The 21,334-nt window shown below is 38.6% G+C and overlaps 1 protein-coding gene across 1 annotated transcript in view; it reads left to right on the top strand.

Annotated features, from left to right (window-relative positions):
* The window catches only part of LOC114665256 (importin subunit alpha-7-like), a 106,187-nt gene extending 85,980 nt beyond the window's left edge, over positions 1-20,207 (top strand). The window contains exons 2-3 of the mRNA XM_028819721.2: positions 6,920-7,053; positions 20,055-20,207. Of these exons, the coding sequence (XP_028675554.2) occupies positions 6,920-7,053; positions 20,055-20,207 (287 nt within the window). The remainder of the gene's footprint in view (positions 1-6,919; positions 7,054-20,054) is intronic.
* The last annotated feature ends 1,127 nt before the right edge of the window (positions 20,208-21,334 follow it).

Raw genomic sequence — 21,334 nt, 5'->3', positions numbered from 1 at the left:
TATTTGAAATTGTTTCATTAGTTCAGATTGCCTTTATGTCTCACTTTCCAAAAAGTTTCATGAACTAAGCCACTTGATTGGCTGGCTAATTGTGTGTTTGGAAACACTGATGTAAACAAGATCTCATTTTGTTGCAATTATATTTTAGCCATGGGTACAGGAAGACATTTGCTTTGAAATTTGTCCCAATTTTAACTTGCCTTAAATGAGTTCAAAGACTGTTTCCGTAGAATGTATTTCTTTTATAAGTCTTTACCACATCTTAGTTTAATTCCTACCTCCTTTGTTCAGTTTTGCTAATCACAAGATACTAAATATTAAAAACAATAGTGACAAGGGATTAATTTGTTATGTTAGTGCATCTTCTGCTCACTTATCTATTCACAGTAACACATTTTAAGTAAGAGTGCCCAAACCTTTGCAAGCCAATTCATCTTTATTTTTAGACTGTAACTAGATGAAATTGTCAGTAATAGTAGGTACAGTGTTTTTCTTTTTTTAGCAACAGAACCATTTGTCAGGTATACATTTGGATGTCTTGTCTTGGGTGTCAGTGGATGGTGGCACCAGGCTAACAGTGACTTTGCCTTATGCAAAGGTATATACATCATTTACTTCACATATAAATGAATCAGTAGATCATTTGTTTTAAAAACAATGTTTTTGCATTCAGTAATGTTATTTTGTGACAAACTCTGTTACCATATAGGCAGCTTACAGCTAAGGGAGTCACAGTACCTGTGGCTGTATCAGAAATTTGTTTGTCAGTTTACATTTGCACATGATGAGATTCTGCATTGTGAGAGGGGCACAGAAATGAGAAGCCTATAGCATCTCCCTCTTTCTCACTCAGCTTAGTGCCTATCCCTTCATTAATTAGTTAAGCCACACTAAAGTACTTTATTCTTTTTTTGCCATTGGCAATTGGTGAATCTTCACTGATTAGTTGATCTTCTTGTTGAAGCACCTCAGATATGAACACATACAAGGCTTTTTAATACCAATTGTATGTAATTGCCACAGCACACCTAAGCATTGTTACAGCTGCTTTTCTTTGTAGCTACATTGCTGTGTTGGACATGATTATTTTTGTCAAAATAGAGATGTTTGTGTACTCAGTTTTTCACAATTTATACTGGACATCAATGCAAAGCACTTTTACATAGAGCTGTAATGCAAAATTTTGTAATTTTGTTTGCAGGCTTACTCTTATTGTGTATTTTCTGACTGTAGTCCCATGTATGTCTATGAGAAAAGCTGTCGAGTCTGTTGTGTGACAACCTTACCTGTGTGAATTAAGGTCACTAAAGTTCATACATGCCAGTCAGCTGCAAAAATAATACATTTGTTTGCTGTGTCTTGCTTTTAGTCTGAAAACTTCAAGGCATATGCATGTCTATATAAAATGTTATTTTTTAAATTCGTATTTTCTCAAACATATTTTTCAATTACACTGTTTAGGTCATTTCATGATAAGGGAAATAATAATTTACATTTTTTTTAAATAGGCTTTTGTTTGGTAAAGGCATTTCATATTGTGTTTATAATATTGTGCAATTCACTATACAGGTGTGTGCATATGTTTGTGTATGTAATTTTTTGTTTTTATTTTTTTTTTGTTTTTTTCTGTCCCCCCTGGCCATCGGACCTTACTCTTTTCTATGTTAATTAATATCTTATTTTAATTTCTTATTTTGTCTGTTATTTTTCTTCATTATGTAAAGCACTTTGAGCTACTTTTTGTATGAAAATGTGCTATATAAATAAATGTTGTTGTATGTATGTATGTATGTATGTATGTATGTGTATGTATAAAAAAATATATATATCTTAATACATAATTCGCCTGCCTCCTCACTCACTCACTCACTCATGTCCGTCCGAAGCCGAATGTGCAGTCGCCTTCTGCGCAGCTGCCCGAAAAACCTTACGAGACCGACATCCAACCCCAACATCGCGGCAGGCGGCGGATTTAAAGAGAAAGGCGACTTCGATTAAAGCTCTAGAGGCCTGGAAGGCGATTTCAACTACAGCTCGAGGCCTAATTACGCATTCTGATTCAATTACGCATTCATTCAATACACCTATATCAGGTTTGTGGTGCTTATACTTATTACTATTCCATATTGTACTGGAACATTCATCATTCAATATCATACTATAGGCCTGGAAAATTCATCAACTAACAGTACAAGCCTGTACAGTAATGAGTAAAGCGGACTACAATCATTACAAAACAACTTCTTCGTTACTTATCATTTGTTCTTCATACACTGCTGACACATACTTGTGCCCGTTTCATCTTACGTTGTCGAAATGGGCTCTTTGTCTAGTAATATATAAAATAAATATATAATATATATAATATATGAAATTAAAACATTTGACTTCCACTTAAACATACTGTAGTGGAAATAAGTATTGAATATGTCGACATTCTTTTCAGTAAATATATTTCCAATGAGGCTATTCGTATGAAATTCTCACCAGTCACTTGTATTAACTCAAAAAATCCACAAATATAAAGAATTCACAACATTTAAAGGCCAGAAATAAAGGCATTTGTAATAGTGTAATGACACAGGGAAAAAGTACTGAACACACAGAGCATTTAACACTAGAATCCCTGAAGCCTATGAAAAGAGTCGTAATCCTAGGCTTAAATTCCTTCACATCTTCTCATCAGCGTCTTTGTCTTGCAAATGTGTCGATTGGCATTGGCAGCAGGCAGCCTGCTCACTAATCCCCCAACATAGGAAGCTGAAGTCTCTTCAGGCAGTGAGGTGTTTGAAATTGTATAGGTTGAATAATATATCGTCATTCAGAATTTGTGTGTTCAGTGCCTACAATGATCTTTGTAAATGGAGGATGACAGGAAATGCGAGGGAAGAAATGTTGAACACTTAAAACAGAAAATTTTTCATCTTACTGTAATGACAAAATGCAGACATGAAGTGTACAGTGGGGCAAAAAAGTATTTAGTCAGCCACCAATTGTGCAAGTTCTCCCACTTAAAAAGATGAGAGAGGCCTGTAATTTTCATCATAGGTATACCTCAACTATGAGAGACAAAATGAGAAAAAAAAATCCAGAAAATCACATTGTCTGATTTTTGAAGAATTTATTTGGAAATTAGGGTGGGAAAAAAAGTATTTGGTCAATAACAAAAGTTCATCTCAATACTTTGTTATATACCCTTTGTTGGCAATGACAGAGGTCAAACGTTTTCTGTACGTCCTCACAAGGTTTTCACACACTGTTGCTGGTATTTTGGCCCATTCCTCCATGCAGATCTCCTCTAGAGCAGTGATGTTTTGGGGCTGTCGCTGGGCAACACGGACTTTCAACTCCCTCCAAAGATTTTCTATGGGGGTTGAGATCTGGAGACTGGCTAGGCCACTCCAGGACCTTGAAATGCTTCTTACGAAGCCACTCCTTCGTTACCCGGGCGGTGTGTTTGGGATCATTGTCATGCTGAAAGACCCAGCCACGTTTCATCTTCAATGCCCTTGCTGATGGAAGGAGGTTTTCACTCAAAATCTGACGATACATGGCCCCATTCATTCTTTCCTTTACACGGATCAGTCGTCCTGCTCCCTTTGCAGAAAAACAGCCCCAAAGCATGATGTTTCCACCCCCATGCTTTACAGTAGGTATGGTGTTCTTTGGATGCAACTCCGTATTCTTTCTCCTCCAAACACGACGAGTAGAGTTTTTTTCATCTGACCATATGACATTCTCCCAATCCTCTTCTGGATCATCCAAATGCTCTCTAGCAAACTTCAGACGGGCCTGCACATGTACTGGCTTAAGCAGGGGGACACGTCTGGCACTGCACAATTTGAGTCCCTGGCGGCGTAGTGTGTTACTGATGGTAGCCTTTGTTACTTTGGTCCTAGCTCTCTGCAGGTCATTCACTAGGTCCCCCCGTGTGGTTCTGGGATTTTTGCTCACTGTTCTTGTGATCATTTTGACCCCACAGAGTGAGATCTTGCGTGGAGCCCCAGATCGAGGGAGATTATCAGTGGTCTTGTATGTCTTCCATTTTCTAATAATTGCTCCCACAGTTGATTTCTTCACACCAAGCTGCTTACCTATTGCAAATTCAGTCTTCCCAGCCTGGTGCAGGTCTACAATTTTGTTTCTGGTGTCATTTGACAGCTGTTTGGTCTTGGCCATAGTGGAGTTTGGAGTGTGACTGTTTGTGGTTGTGGACAGGTGTCTTTTATATTGATAACGAGTTCAAACAGGTGCCATTAATACAGGTAACGAGTGGAGGACAGAGGAGCCTCTTACAGAAGAAGTTACAGGTCTGTGAGAGCCAGAAATCTTGCTTGTTTGTAGGTGACCAAATATTTATTTTCCACCATAATTTGCAAATAAATTCTTTAAAAATCAGACAATGTGATTTTCTGGATTTTTTTTCTCATTTTGTCTCTCATAGTTGAGGTGTACCTATGATGAAAATTACAGGCCTCTCTCATCTTTTTAAGTGGGAGAACTTGCACAATTGGTGGCTGACTAAATACTTTTTTGCCCCACTGTATATTATAATGTGTGAAAACTGACATCCAAATATCAAATAAACACTTTCACAAAAGGTACACATATGACAAAGCAAGTGTGACTTTATTCAAGAACGATTCTAGTGTTGCAACTTTTTTTGTAGGCTTCAGTGATTCTAGTGTTAATACTTATTGGAGAAGCCTTTGAAATGACAGCTTCAAGACTGTTCCTTTATGAAGAAACGAAACAAGTTACCTGCAGTGCTCAGATGTTGTTTTTTTTTTTTTTATTAATTTTATTGTAATCATTCCATACAAATAGATCAATTTATAACCAAACAAATTAAAGACAAATCAAACCCCACCCCTGAGAAGGAGAGCTTAGCTAAAGGATAATTGCTTAGGACTTTTTAATAAGACAACAATAAGCAAAGGAAAGGGAGAAATAAGTATATATGTAAATAAGAGATGGAGAAGGGAATTAAATGCAGTAATAGTTATTTCTCTTATTCTAAAATAATATTGATCAGATCCTGCCAGGTTTTGAAAAAATTTTGTACAGATCCTCTAACTGAGAATTTGATTTTTTCCAATTTCAAATAATATAAAACATCGGTTTCCCACTGACTTGTCAGAGGAGAGTTAGGATTCTTCCAATTTAACAGAATAAGTCTGCATGCCAAAAGTGTAGTGAATGCAATCACCGTTTGCTTGTCCTTTTCCACTTCAAGTCCGTCTGGAAGAACACTGAACACAGCTGTTAGTGGGTTAGGAGGGATTGTGCCACCAAGGCTGTCTGAAAGGCACTTAAAAATTTTTGTCCAAAATGATGTTAATTTGGTGCAGACCCAGAACATATGACCCAGTGAGGCAGGAGCTTGGTTGCAGCGTTTGCAGGTTGAATCTTGCCCTGGAAATATTTTTGACAGTTTTTAGCGAGACAGGTGAGCTCGATACATAATTTTTAGTTGAATAATTCTATGCTTTGCGCATATGGAGCACGAGTGAATTCTCTGCTTTGCTACCTTCCACTCTTTTTCTGATATATTGATTAAGAGATCTTCTTCCCAATGTCCTCTTGGATCTTTGAAAGGTAGGGACTCTAATAGGATTTTATATAATGCGGAAATGGTGTTAAATTCCTCGGCAATGAGCAGTATTTTTTCCAGCATTGTGGAGGGTGCGAGGTGGGGAAAATCGGGCAATTTCTGTTTAACAAGATTTCTAATTTGCAGATAGTGAAAGAAATGTGTAGCTGGGAGGTTGAATTTTGAACGTAATTGTTCAAAAGATGCAAATATGTTGTCTATATAAAGATCTCTGCGCATTTTAATCCCAAAACTTTTCCAGGTATTAAATACTGGATATGTTTGCGAGGGTTGAAAGAGGTGGTTTTCTTGCAGAGGTGCCACAGATAAAAGATTTTCCATCTTAAAATGCTTTCTAATTTGGTTCCATATTCTAAGTGAGTAAAGCACAATTGGGTTATTAGTATATTTGCGATAACTTGCATATATTGGAGAGCAGAGCAGGGAGTATAAAGAAGTACTACAGGATTTTATAGGTGTTGTTTTTTTTTTTGATCCATTCTTCTAAAGTAGTTCTTGCTTCATTTGAAATAACATTTACTGAAAAAATGTTGACTCATTCAATACTTATTTCCCCCACTGTATGTATCAAGGGTGATAGAGAATGTTCATGCAGTTTTTAAAAAATTCACATCTCACTAATTTATACATTTTCATGTTGGTATAATTCAGACAGTCTTTCAATTGTAATTCTGCTTTTAGCTTCCAAAGATGAAAAGAGAATTATAGTGAGTTAATCAAATATACTGGAAAGGTTCAGGTTAATAAAATGCTTATTTTAGTGCTGCAGAATTATTCTGAAGAACATTATAGTGATGTAGTAACTGTTGTTTAGCCTATTTAAACAATAAATAAAAAATTTTCTTGTAAAAAACACACAAACCTGCATTAATATATTTGGAATCTTTTTTTACCTATATAAAATGTTATCAATCTAAGAAACTGGGCACTAATGTATACTTGCAAATTGTATTCAGCTTCATTTGTGTGGAGAAAAATAAAAACTGATACTTTTTGCCTTAGTGTTTTTTCATAAAGTTTTTTTTTTTTTCTCCTCAGAATTGATTTTGCAATTTCCATTTGTTTTCATGGTGTTACTTATTTACTGTTTTCATGGTTTTACTTGTGTATGTACAATACATGGTTCAGTTAATGTTGCCATGTGAAGTAACCATGAAACAATCTGTAATTTCTTTGAGTGCTGTAGGTATGAAGTTCTCTAGTAGTTTAAGAAGCCTAGTTTTAAAGTTAATTTACTAATATGCTTACTCTTTTGCTAAAATCATTTTTATTCTCCCTGTTCCTCCTCCTTCTGTAACATTGTAGAGACCGCAGCAAGCCCAGCTAAAGATTACTACAGAATGAATCGTTACAAGAACAAGGCTTTGAATCCTGAAGAAATGAGGCGCAGGAGGGAAGAGGAAGGAATTCAGCTACGGAAACAGAAACGTGAGCAGCAGGTATATTATTAATATTATGACTTAATTAGCATTTACATAGCCATGACCAGTTAGGTCATTAATGAGGTTTAGAGAAAGAAGGATAAAAAATTATCACATACTGCAAAATATTTGATATCTGATGCTAAGATGTTTGACGTGCACTTTGCAAGATAATTCATTACATCTTGAAGATGTTAATAGACTGTCATTACATTCCTTATATAGGAGGCATTTCTATGAGAAATGAATCCTTTTACAGAAACTTGGCCTTCCCCTGTCAAGTGATGACAGTGAAATGCTGGATTCCCCAATTACTTTACTTTAGGTGGACCAGGTATTGATTGAGGGTATAACTTCCCCCCTCCCATCCCTGACAGCCTTCTGACATAGCTGGAATACTAAAATCTGCAGAGGTTAAACTATTTATTATTTCTTCCATGCTGCAACCGTTGATTACTCTGCATTGATCATACATTGAAAACTGGGCAAAAACGCAGGTTACCACCCAGTTTCATTATTGAATGCAGTTGTAAACCTATTGTGAAAGACCTGGCCAAGGCAGCTAAGATTGGTCATTCACAAACATATTTGTCCTGATCAGTCAGAAGTCATGCGTACCTGTGATAGAGTAGACAATGTCTGCTGTCCCTTGGACATTTTAGATGTTGTTTCCCCCGATTTTCAATTTAACAACAGATGTGGAAAAATCTTTTGCCCTGTAATTTCCTATGGAAGGTAATGAATTCAGTGGAATTTGGGAAGAGTTATATTAATTTGGTCGAAATATATTTCCCTCCTGTGGTCAGTGTCTTTTGTCTACTGGACACTCAAATGAGTAAAGGTGATAGACAAGGTAGCCCTCTTTCTCCTCTAATACTTAATATCTCACCAGCGCCCTTCACCATAGCTCCTCTCTCTTACAGACTATAGTAACACCTCGGTTAACAAGTCCTCTTTAAATAAAACTCCTGTATAACAAAGTTAGCCTAAAATGCTCTGTGCAAATTCAATTACCACTCTACTACAGTGTCTTGGTAATTATTTACTGCTTCCTTACATAGTATAGTCTTCGTTTGGAGTCCATATTTCTATAGAGTGCAAAGCTATTTGGAATTCTTCGTTTCTTAATTGCTTAACGTAGTCAATCAAATAATTTTTCAGTAATAAATATAATTTGCCCAGTGTGTCACAAAAATGTAAAGGAATATCTTTAGAAACTAAAATGCAGATTGAATGTGAGAGAGAGAAAAAAACTCATATCAGAGTTACTGGGTTGTGCACTTGGCAATGAAAGGACACACTGCAGATTGTGAAAAGGGAACTTTTCTAAGAGAGCGCATTATTTGTAAGCACTTCAGATGTGCATCTTTGCTGCTAAAGTCACATAGTCTTAGACTTAGCCCCTGTTTTTCATAGCTATTGGCATGCACTGATGTTATGCTTATTTTGTAAATAAAGGGCTACAGGTAATTTGTTTTCAATGTGCTATATGTGAAGTACAGTAGTATGTCTCTGTGTTGTTTTTTTTAATCTGCCTGCAAAGATAGAAAAACGTGCATGTCAGAGTCGGGTGCACCCACTCCCTATTAGTGAGCACCTAACTTAGATCAGGGTTGATTTGATTGCCAGTATTCTGTCCAGTAAAAAAGTGGAGTGGTTCAGCTCACAAATGTTGCCAATCAATCTTTCCTATGTTGTGTGGATCCTGAGATAAAGCAATTTGAATATGAAAGCTTCAAGTTTTGCCTTTATTGTCACCTATAAGATCACAAAGTTACAAAATCAAAATGGCTAATTTTTTTCCTCCAATTGAAGTTCTACTTTCTTCAGGTTCTGCACTTTCAAACAAGGTACAGTATGCCTTTTCACTACCTACTGATCACAAGATATTAAAAGAAAAACACGCTGGGAGAGATTGGTTGTGTTTACAAAATTCCACCGAGACAGCCAGACAGAGAAAAGAGCATTTGCATACATTCTAAGCAGCGTTTTGAGAAGAATGACATCTGCCAGAAAAGAATAAGCTCATGACTGAGCCAATAAGCTTTAAATATTATAATAGAGAATAGAAAGAGTAAAATACAGTGGTGTGAAAAACTATTTGCCCCCTTCCTGATTTCTTATTCTTTTGCATGTTTGTCACACAAAATTTTTCTGATCATCAAACACATTTAACCATTAGTCAAATATAACACAAGTAAACACAAAATGCAGTTTGTAAATGGTGGTTTTTATTATTTAGGGAGAAAAAAAAATCCAAACCTACATGGCCCTGTGTGAAAAAGTAATTGCCCCCTGAACCTAATAACTGGTTGGGCCACCCTTAGCAGCAATAACTACAATCAAGCGTTTGCGATAACTTGCAATGAGTCTTTTACAGCGCTCTGGAGGAATTTTGGCCCACTCATCTTTGCAAAATTGTTGTAATTCAGCTTTATTTGAGGGTTTTCTAGCATGAACCGCCTTTTTAAGGTCATGCCATAGCATCTCAATTGGATTCAGGTCAGGACTTTGACTAGGCCACTCCAAAGTCTTCATTTTGTTTTTCTTCAGCCATTCAGAGGTGGATTTGCTGGTGTGTTTTGGGTCATTGTCCTGTTGCAGCACCCAAGATCGCTTCAGCTTGAGTTGACGAACAGATGGCCGGACATTCTCCTTCAGGATTTTTTGGTAGACAGTAGAATTCATGGTTCCATCTATCACAGCAAGCCTTCCAGGTCCTGAAGCAGCAAAACAACCCCAGACCATCACACTACCACCACCATATTTTACTGTTGGTATGATGTTCTTTTTCTGAAATGCTGTGTTCCTTTTACGCCAGATGTAACGGGACATTTGCCTTCCAAAAAGTTCAACTTTTGTCTCATCAGTCCACAAGGTATTTTCCCAAAAGTCTTGGCAATCATTGAGATGTTTCTTAGCAAAATTGAGACGAGCCCTAATGTTCTTTTTGCTTAACAGTGGTTTGCGTCTTGGACATCTGCCATGCAGGCCGTTTTTGCCCAGTCTCTTTCTTATGGTGGAGTCGTGAACACTGACCTTAATTGAGGCAAGTGAGGCCTGCAGTTCTTTAGACGTTGTCCTGGGGTCTTTTGTGACCTCTCGGATGAGTCGTCTCTGCGCTCTTGGGGTAATTTTGGTCGGCCGGCCACTCCTGGGAAGGTTCACCACTGTTCCATGTTTTTGCCATTTGTGGATAATGGCTCTCACTGTGGTTCGCTGGAGTCCCAAAGCTTTAGAAATGGCTTTATAACCTTTACCAGACTGATAGATCTCAATTCCTTCTGTTCTCATTTGTTCCTGAATTTCTTTGGATCTTGGCATGATGTCTAGCTTTTGAGGTGCTTTTGGTCTACTTCTCTGTGTCAGGCAGCTCCTATTTAAGTGATTTCTTGATTGAAACAGGTGTGGCAGTAATCAGGCCTGGGGGTGGCTACGGGAATTGAACTCAGGTGTGATACACCACAGTTAGGTTATTTTTTAACAAGGGGGCAATTACTTTTTCACACAGGGCCATGTAGGTTTGGATTTTTTTTCTCCCTAAATAATAAAAACCATCATTTAAAAACTGCATTTTGTGTTTACTTGTGTTATATTTGACTAATGGTTAAATGTGTTTGATGATCAGAAACATTTTGTGTGACAAACATGCAAAAGAATAAGAAATCAGGAAGGGGGCAAATAGTTTTTCACACCACTGTATATGATGTAGATCATTTAACTCCTTTATCTAGGAGTCTTCTGTGGAGGGTGGGAGTTGTGGGTATGTAGTAATATATTGTATAAATACAGTATATGTGTACCATGTTTGATTGTGAGCATGATATTTTTATTGTGAAAAGCTGTTAGCTTTTCACCAGATGTAATGGTCCCAAGTCTTTCAAAAAGTTCCACTTTTGACTCAAAAGAACATTTATCCCAGATGTTTTTGAGGTAATAAAGTTTTTTTTTTTTTTGGTAAAAGTTTGTTGATCCTTTTTGTTCCACATGTTTAGCAGTGGTTTTCACCATGCACCTCTCCTATGGTACAGTCAGACTTATGTCCATGAATGAAACAAAATGTAAAGTATTAACTACTGCTATTTTTTTTTTTTGCAAAATGGATCAAATCAGTCTCTATACCTCTAAACTTAGTTGAAGGTGCAGTGCTGAGAAACATCATTAAGCAAAGTTCTTACACATCGCCTTCACATGACAGTTACTTTTGGGGGATTTATATGAAAGGCAAAAGTCTTCACAGTTTGAATAGCTAAGAAGTTGTACAGCAGTGGCATTCACAGGGAACTATTGGACATCGCTAAACCACCTTGGTTAAGCTTGCCATTAATCACATGTCACTTGAAAATGTTAATTTTTTTGACAGCCCTGGTGTGGGTATGTGTATGTGTAACTACTGTATGCAAGAGTCCTATCATTAATTCAAAAAACAGGGCAAAGGTGGAAAGATGATATAGATGCGGTGACATTTTATATCGGTAAAGGCATGGTGCCCATTTATACTGTAAAAAGCCTAGGTTTGTTAGATGGCTAAAAGTAATAGACCCTAAATATAGAATACCGAACTGCAAATATTTTGCGGAGGTGACATTGCCCCGTTTGTGCAATGAAACCCAGTGGTGGGGTTGGGAATCTCCATGCAGTTGGAAGAAACATTGTTTTACTTCACAACAACGGATCTTTGTTCGAGCAGAACCATGCAGCCTTACATGAGCCTGACAGTTCATCTAATTGAGAAGGAATGAGCACTTAAAATCATCTGCCTCCAAATGTCCTACTTCCCCGATGACCATACGGGGGAAACTCCCCTTCAGTGCTTTGGACATAGGCTGCACAATGCCATAGGTATGTAAGTGGGTTATATCGCCTATTGGACCTATTGCTAATCTCAATTGATGCAAGAAGCACCGCTGTTCAGAACACCGGGACCACCTTTAACAGTCGGCAGTACATATCACACCTTTCGTTTTTGTTAATGGGCCATCGCATTAGCATACCACTCACTCTCATCCATCAAGAAAACAATGAGACAGTCCGTAATCCTCACAGCAGCAGAGTTGCTGTCATGCCAAAAACACCGTAAAACATATAATACAGTCGTGTTTGTCACATATTTTAGTGCTCATTTAAGTACTGGTTTCGGTAATCCCACACCGGTAATAAAATAAAAGCTTCTGTTTAACATAAATACCAAAAGAACTGATCACTTTAATCGCTATTATGATATGGGCGGTCTTATTATTTCGAAAAGATTTCAAACATGTCATGTAATGTTTTTCTCGTTTTCATTTTATATTTTTCGAAGTAACAATGCAAATGGAATGACAAGCCGCATCAGTTGGAAAACCGTGCATTTTACAGTTCATTTCAAATAAAAAGCAGAGTTGCCAGCTTTGGTCAGCTGTCTGGATTGAGAAGTCTGCACACACATTTGCATGTATGTAACAATTTTATTACCTTGTAAATAGAGTGCAGGGTTTGCAAAATACCCCAATGCTTTTGATGTAGCTAGTATTAGGATTATAATAGAATAATATAGATTTGCCATAAGATTTCTTGCATGAGCGTGAGAGTCTGAAAGGCAGAGTTTCATGCCAGATGCATGAGAGCTGGCAACCTTGAAAACGTATGTTTTTTGTTTCATTTGATTTGATTTGTATAAAAGTATTACTTTGTACAGTTGTCAAAAACCATAAACTTTGACAAACATGAAATCACCAATAAACTACGTCCATTTATGCAACATTTTATAAAATACATACTGCGTTTGAAAATTTCTCAGCTGTACAATTTCAGGACAGAGCAGGCACTGTTAGGAAAATTATGGCTTTTTGGTTGAGGGTGTTAGATTCACTACTGTTATTAATTAACACTTAACTGCACATTAGCGAAAACAAAAGGGCTGAAGAAATTTGAAACTTTAAATTAAATAAATCTGAGACAAAAAACAACAGGTAATTCATTGTATAGCTGTTTCACATAATCTGTACCATTATTTTCTTTGTATCAAACACAGCCTCCGACATATGTTAGTCACTTGGTGCTGTTCTTGTTATTCTTCTGCACTTTAATGATTGAAGAATGTTTAACATTTTGTTACTGGTGAAAATGGTGAAGAGATGGACCAACGAGGCAAAGCTGGAACTACAAGCCTGCTTTGACTGTACTGATTGGAGTGTTTTTGAGTCTGCAGCGACAGACCTGGATGAGCTTACTGACACTGTGACATCCTACGTCAGTTTTTGTGAGGATATGTGTGTGCCCATGAAAACTTTTAGCACATACAACAACAACCACAAACCCTGGTTTACTACAAAACTCAGGCAGCTTCGTCAGGCTAAGGAGAAGGCCTACAGAAGTGGGGACAGAATCCTGTATAATCAAGCCAGAAACACATTGACAAAGGAGATCAGAGTAGCAAAGAGGTGCTACACTGAAAAGCTGGAAAATAGGTTTACAGCCAATGACCCTGCATCAGTGTGGAGAGGTTTGAAAGACATCACCAACTACAGGAAACCATCCCCCCATACTGAAGAGAACCATCAACTGGCCAACGAGCTGAATTTGTTCTACTGCAGGTTTGATAATCCCTCTTTCACACCTCTCACCCACGCCAATCAAAATACACTCCCTGCACTCACTACCAAGCCCCTGCCCCTCCCCACTGACACCATGCCTGCACTCAGGATCTGTGAAGGGGACGTGAGTCAGCTCTTCAGGAGACAGAAGATCAGGAAGGCACCAGGTCTAGATGGTGTGTCACCCTCCTGTCTTAAAGTCTGTGCTGATCAGCTGGCCCCCATATTTACGCAGATCTTCAACAGATCCCTGGAGCTATGTGAAGTTCCTTCCTGCCTTAAGCGTTCCACAATTATCCCGGTTCCAAAGAAAACCTCCATCGCAGGTTTAAATGACTACAGGCCAGTCGCCCTGACGTCTGTGGTCATGAAATCCTTTGAAAGACTGGTGTTGACCTACCTGAAGGACATTACAGACCCCCTGCTTGACCCCCAACAGTTTGCTTACCGAGCAAACAGGTCAGTGGATGATGCAATCAACATGGGACTGCACTACATCCTGCAACATCTCGACTCTCCAGGGACATATGCATATGCATCCTGTTTGTGGACTTCAGCTCGGCGTTCAATACTATCATTCCAGAAGTCCTCCACACCAAACTCACTTGGCTCACTGTACCAGCTCCCATCTCCCAGTGGATCAAAAACTTCCTGACAGATAGGAAGCAGCAAGTGAGACTGGGAAAAATCACGTCCAGCACACGAACAGTCAGCACTGGCGCCCCCCAGGGATGTGTCCTCTCTCCTCTGCTCTTCTCCCTCTACACAAATGACTGCACCTCAAGAGATCCGTCTGTTAAAATCCTGAAGTTCGCAGATGATATGACAGTCATTGGCCTCATCAAGGACAGTGACGAGTCTGTATACAGGCGAGAGGTCGAACAGCTGGCCCTCTGGTGCGGTCAAAACAACCTGGAGCTGAACAAGCTTAAAACTGTGGAGATGACAGTGGACTTCAGGGGGAGCCCCCCAGTGCTGCCCCCTCTCACACTCAACAGCATTGTGTCTGCTGTGGAAAACTTTAGGTTTCTGGGATCCACAATTTCCCAGGACCTAAAGTGGGAACTAAACATAAACACAATTGTTAAAAAGGCCCAGCAGAGGTTGCACTTCCTGCGCCAGCTCAGGAAATTCAACCTGCCTCAGGAGCTGCTCATCCAATTTTACTCTGCAGTAATCCAGTCTGTTCTCTGTTCATCTATCACAGTCTGGTTTTGGCTCAGCCACAAAACAGGACAGGAACAGACTTCAACGGACAGTCAGGATCGCAGAAAAAATCATTGGTGTTGATCTGCCCTCCATTCAAGACTTATACAGATCTCGAGTCAGAAAACGGGCAGCAAACATCATTGCAGGCCCATCACACCCTGGTTACAACCTTTTTCAACTTCTTCCCTCTGGTAGGCGCTACAGAGCACTGTACACCAAAACTACCAGACATGTGAACAGTTTCTTTCCTCAGGCCATCACTCTCATGAACACTTAAGTCAATCTCACAGCATCAGGGACAATACTAGGTTAAACCGGAGTCCAATTCCTTGTATGTGTACATATACTTGGCCAATAAAGCTGATTCTGATTCTGATTCTGATTACTGTTGCACTTGTGCACAATGTTGGGGGATAAAGCACACTGAAGACCTTTCTTATTTACAGTATAATTTATGTTGTTACTGCCTGCCCATGGTGCTTTATTTTATGTCAATGAATTTCAGTTTATTTGTTAAATTATTTTTCTGCATTTTGTTTTATTTTATATTTATTATTTAATATTTATTTTATATTTAATTTTTATAACACCCCTGAAGTGTAGCATTTTTGTTATTGTTGTTTCCATATAGTTTCAAAGTAAAGGAAACTATTTTTGAGTTCTGTTTTCTCTTGAGTTCATTTTTTGCCCATATCGCCCAGCCCTACCATGAGGCTTTAATGTACTGTTTAGAATGTGTGCTCTGATTATACCTAAAGTAATTATTTAACAATATGTTGGCAAAAAAGCATGTGTTGTGCAAAATTGTGAGCATTCAATTGGATATTGGACATGTAGACTTCACAACATTTTGAGATTTTTGTCTTTCTTCAGTGGACATTTTTTCACATTGTTTGCTGTTGTACAGCATTGTCTGCCATTCTATGTGAAAACATGAGATTAAAAGTCTTTTTTGGCTACCACTACGAACTACATCTATTAACATTTTATAAAAACATTTAGGGTGAAATACTAGTAACCTGTCTAGGCTTACTGAATAAATCAACTAAACAAGATTATTTAAAATTTTTATTATGAAGTGAAAGTAGTGAAACGCATGTATAAACAGAAGTGCAATTTTTGTTTTTTGCTCAAATGCATGGAGAGAAGCAATAACAGCATTTTTTTAAATAAACAAACAAACATTGCACAGCCTATTCAAAGTTAATGCTATAGCAAATCTTTTTGGAAATGCCCTGGACCCTGAATATCAACAAAACATGCTGTTGTAACTGACAACAGCATTTATTGGCGAATATGTAGGGGGGGGGGGGGACATTTGGTGCCTCTTGTTCTCTGAAGCATATGAGCTTTTATTCCACATTAATACAGTGTACCAAATAACAAAAAATTATATGAAACAACTTTTAGGTGAGTTTTGATAAAGGAAAAAATACTATTATCAGAAGTAGGTCAGATTTTCATTCTGTTCTTGTATGCTAGCTCTAACTGATGTGCTATACTGTTTATATTGATCACAAAGGAGGCTGTTGATATTTCCTCAACCCTTTGTGTATTTGCATATCATGACAGTGAATCTAAATCCAGAAGAACACATTTGCTTTAGAAATTCTCGATGCTGAATTGTTGTATTTTTAGTTACAGTGGACTCAGGGGTGCGAGTTATTCCTTTAGTATCAACTACAGTTATGTGCTCTTGTAGGTTCACCATCTAGAAGCACCAGTGCTGTTGTCAGAGAGTACTGAATAGATCAGAAAGTCTCTTAAACATTGTACACTGCTTGCTGCAAATTACTTCAGCAATAAAGTACAGAAATCTAACGTAATATTGCCCAAGCTGTATACCTAAATGAGCACACATTCCTTTTTGACAGGGAAAATCAGTGAATGGATGCCAGTGTTTAGGTTGTTGAAAATCTTGTATTAACTGTTTCATTCTCTGACTTAGGCGGTATGGTGGTGCAGTGGTAGTGTTGCTGCCTCACAGTAAGGAGACCTAGGTTCCCTTCCCGGGTCCACCCTGCGTGAAGTTTGCATGTGGTCTGCTCTGTGTCTGCGTGGGTTTCTTCCGGGTGCTCCAGTTTCCTCCCACAGTCCAAAGACATGCAGGTTAGGTGCATTGGCGATCCTACATTGTCCCTAGTGTGTGCATGCATGTGTGTGTGCCCTGCGGTGGGCTGGCGCTCTGTCCAGGATTTATTCCTGCCTTGTGCCCTGTGTTGGCTGGGATTGGCTCCAGCAGACCCCCCGTGACCCTGTGTTAGGATATAGCGGGTTGAATGATGGATGGATGGATTCTCTGATTTGTAATGTCTGCTGCATTTGCCATTTCACTTGAAGTAGGACATGCTGAAGCTGTAGCAAGTTGGTGAAAATTTGTGGTTTTATCTTCTACTAGTGATGATTGTTTGAAATTGTCTGAGTTCAATAAATGTTTTAAGCACAACTAGACCCTCTATATTTGTGCCTAAATTCTGCAGATTTGTAGTAATAAGAACAATTCATTAAACCAAAACCAAATGCTTCCTGCTGTTTGTTACATTTTAGCTACAAACTCCCATGGAATTTACTGGTAGCCACTGTGAGACCACTATACATTTTAATCCCTGGTTATGTATGAATTCGGCATAAACATAGGAGGAAAAATAATCCACAAGTTACCCAAGACATCAAAAATGATTTTTTTTGTTTTTTGTTTTTGGCGTCTGTTACTTACTCCAATTGATGGTAGTAATAGCTGGGAAATATTTTTAATCTTATACTTTCATGTAGAAAAGAAAAAAACACGATTCCTGATGCAATGAGCTTGAAAAGAAACAAAACTGACAACTATATAGCAGCAAACAATTTCAAAATATCTATTAACATAAATTACTTGTGTCACATAATGCCAATATCAAGTATCTAGTCATGTACTCGTAACGTTGAAGTGGCGCTTCTTCTGTAGTCAGGGGTGGTCCTTTCAGCTATTAGTACAGGAGTCAGTTGTAGAACTTTGTTTCTTGGTACAAAGAGAATTGTCTGCATCTTAATATCAACAAAACCAGAGAACTGGTTATTCATTTTTGCCATACCAAAAAAGGCTGTATTTTCTGGTCATCATTCAGGGAGTGGATGTAGAGGTAATCCACTCTTACAAGTACGTGGGGGACCACATCAATGACAGTTTGGACTGGTCTCAGAACACAGGAACTATATAAAACAGGGCAGAGCAGGCTGTTTTTTATTACAAGACTGTGTTCCTTTAATGTGGGAACTGGAATTCTTCATATACAGTACTTGTATTCTACAACTCTGAACGCTGTAGTGTGCTGGGGTGGTAACATCACTTCAAGTGAGGCCCACTGAAGCAGCAAGCTAATTAAAAGGGCAGACTCAGTTTTGGGACACACTTTGGACCCACTGGAGTTAGGAGCAAAGGGGAGAATTGCAAAACTGAGTGCCATTATGAACAATGCTTCACATCCTCTCTCTGACACACTAACACTGAGTACTTTGAGCCAACAAATTATTCAGCAAAAGTCTGTTAAAAATGCTGTTGGGTTTCCTTTATACCAGCAGCAATATGCTTGCATAATGCACACTGTGACTGCCAAGTCGGAAATATTCTCTTGCTTTTTAGTCATTCTGGTATGTCTTCAGCCAATTTTTCTACTGGGGATATTAAAAGTCTGTCTATATATCCATCCATCCTTATCTAATCTATCACAACATCAGACTACATCTCTTTGGTAGCATTTAGTGTACCTGCACAACTCTGAACACATGACACAAACAATTACTACTTAGTCCATGGTAAGCTGTAACTCAGTGGTAGGGACATTTATGTGGCAGCTAATGGTCCATAGTCAGAAAAGCTGAGACTTTGTTGATCTTTTATCTTCTAACCATCTTGCCCTCAATTTCTTGTGATCTCCTGTGTTAAGCTATTCTAGGAATTTCAGTAGAAATGCAGTGCTTTCTGTGCCTTTAGTTAGTGGCCTTCTTCCAATACAGTCATTTACAAAGATGCTGGTATTGTAAATATGGTTGTTTCTTTTTTCCTTTCTTTATGTTCCATTTTGGATGTTTTCCTCCATTATAGATCACTTTATTCACTTTTACCCTAGCAAACTATTATTAATTAGACCGTACTTCTTAGGCATTCCTTCAGCATAACTAAAACCTCATGCCTGCCTTTTGGTAGCCAGGAAGTTTATTGCATGAGCAAACTTGTGTCATTGTGGTCTGCTTTGTACTATTTTCATGGTAGGCTTATATACTTCACTAATTATTTTTGGTTATATCTGGATCACTTCCCACTTTTGAATTATATTTACACCTGCTATGCAGAAATGCCTAATATACACAAAAGCTAGACAAGATAATAAATCCTAGGTATTCTGCTTCACTGTACCTGTGCTTGTATAGAACTTTTATGTCAGTCTCTTTAGCTAAGCATGTTATATGTCATATAGTAAAAATCCCTACAGTAGGTCCAGTATTGGTACTGGCTGTTCTTCCAGTGGACCATATCTGCTACAGCCTACGTTCCAAACCGTAGCCCAAAACAAACACACATTTTAAGTATCCAAACTAGATTTTCAGACCACCTCCACTGACTCCTATCATTCTGGAGGAGCATCAGTTCCTCCCCAGGGATGTGCTCCTTGTCAAGTAAGCCCAGTAACCCTTTTCTGGAAACTCATTTCAGGTGCTTATGCTTGTGATATTATTTTGGTAGAACTAAACAGCCATCCATCCATCCATTTTCCAACCCGCTGAATCCGAACACAGGGTCACGGGGATCTGCTGGAGCCAATCCCAGCCAACACAGGGAACAAGGCAGGAACCAATCCTGGGCAGGGTGCCAACCCACCGCAGGACACACACAAACACACCCACACACCAAGCACACACTAGGGCCAATTTAGAATCGCCAGTCCACCTAACCTGCATGTCTTTGGACTGTGGGAGGAAACCGGAGCGCCCGGCGGAAACCCACGCAGACACGGGGAGAACATGCAAACTCCACGCAGGGAGGACCCGGGAAGCGAACCCAGGTCCCCAGATAACCCAACTGCGAGGCAGCAGCGATACCCACTGTGCTACCGTGCCACCCTAGAATTAAACAGGTCTTAATTTTAACTGTTAAAACATATGAAAATATTTAGGAACCCCGACAATTTTTAAGTGTTATTTACTTTATATTGAGTATTTTGGTGGTGCTAACAGGACTTTTCTGTTTCTTTTTAGTTATTCAAGAGGCGAAATGTAGAAATGATAAGTGATGTTGGTGCCATGTTGGACCGCCCCTTGATGGATTCATTTGTTAGTTCAACCACATGTGGGGTAAGTACTCTTGTCTTTCCTGTTAAATATAAAGTAGTACAAGAGGAAGTCACCTAGGTCTATAGTAAATGTAATTGTTGAACATTCGTCTGTTTCTCCTTAATCTCTTTTAATCATTGAATTATTTTATTATAGCTGCCAATTTGAGTTAGTAATTGGGATTTAGATATTTCAAAGTAGAAACACATGTACATTTCCAAATGAGATACATGACTTTTAACAGTGAGACCCTACACATACCGTTTTCACATAAAATTATGTTCTAAACATTTACTAGGTCTTGCCATTAATTTAAAAAGAAGTTTTTTGAGGTGGATTGTGTGGTGATCCTGTGTGTTGTGCCCCCTTCCTTTCTCCTGGTATTTATTTTAATATTTTTCTTTGGCTATCCAATGTTCATTACTGCTTACTGTGGATTTATTTTTCACAAAATGTTATCACTGCTTCGTTCTTCTTTATGTAGCATACGGTGCTTTCATTAATGCCATAGTGGTGCACTACTGCAGCATAACTTTTTAGTTCCCGGAGCAAATCAACCTTCTCCTGCAGTGTTTTAAACTTCTTCTGGCACTTAAGCTCAGTTCCAGAAGCCTTAGAAGGTGCAGAGCGGTTCGACGACATTGTGTGCGTTTAAAAATAACAAAACAATAACAAAATGGAAAACACGAGGACACTCAGCTGGAGACGTGTCACAAAGCAGCAGTCAATCATCAGCAAGGAGAAATGAATCAACGCTCTCGGATTGGCTACTTTCACCATCCCAAACCGCGTTTCCCTCAGCGGTGGTAAACCCACTCAACCAGGAGACGCGTCACATGGCAGCAGTCAATCAGCAGCAAGGAGAAATAAATAACACTCTTGAATTGGCTAGTTTCACCATCCCAAACTGCGTTTCCCTCAGCGGTTGCTTCCTGTTCTCTCTACAGCACAGTATTGCCACGAAAAAAGCCATAAAAAATTGCAGAGGATATTTGCGCTTTCTGTTAACAATTAATAGTTAGGTTCTAAGAAAAAATCTACGAACGACTGAGTCCATGAACCCTGAACCGTGACTTTGCGGGGGTCTACTGTAAAAACATTGTTAAAACAGAAACTTTTTCATATTTTACTAATAAGTGTTACAAAATGTAGGCATAAACTATAGAATGTGTGAAGCCTGAAGTCCAAAGATCAAATACACACTT

This window comes from Erpetoichthys calabaricus, chromosome 14, assembly GCF_900747795.2.
Source record: "Erpetoichthys calabaricus chromosome 14, fErpCal1.3, whole genome shotgun sequence".
In the NCBI taxonomy this organism is placed as follows: Eukaryota; Metazoa; Chordata; class Cladistia; order Polypteriformes; family Polypteridae; genus Erpetoichthys; species Erpetoichthys calabaricus.
The sequence above is the reverse complement of the archived record's forward strand: the minus strand, read 5'-3'. Positions and strand labels throughout refer to the sequence as shown.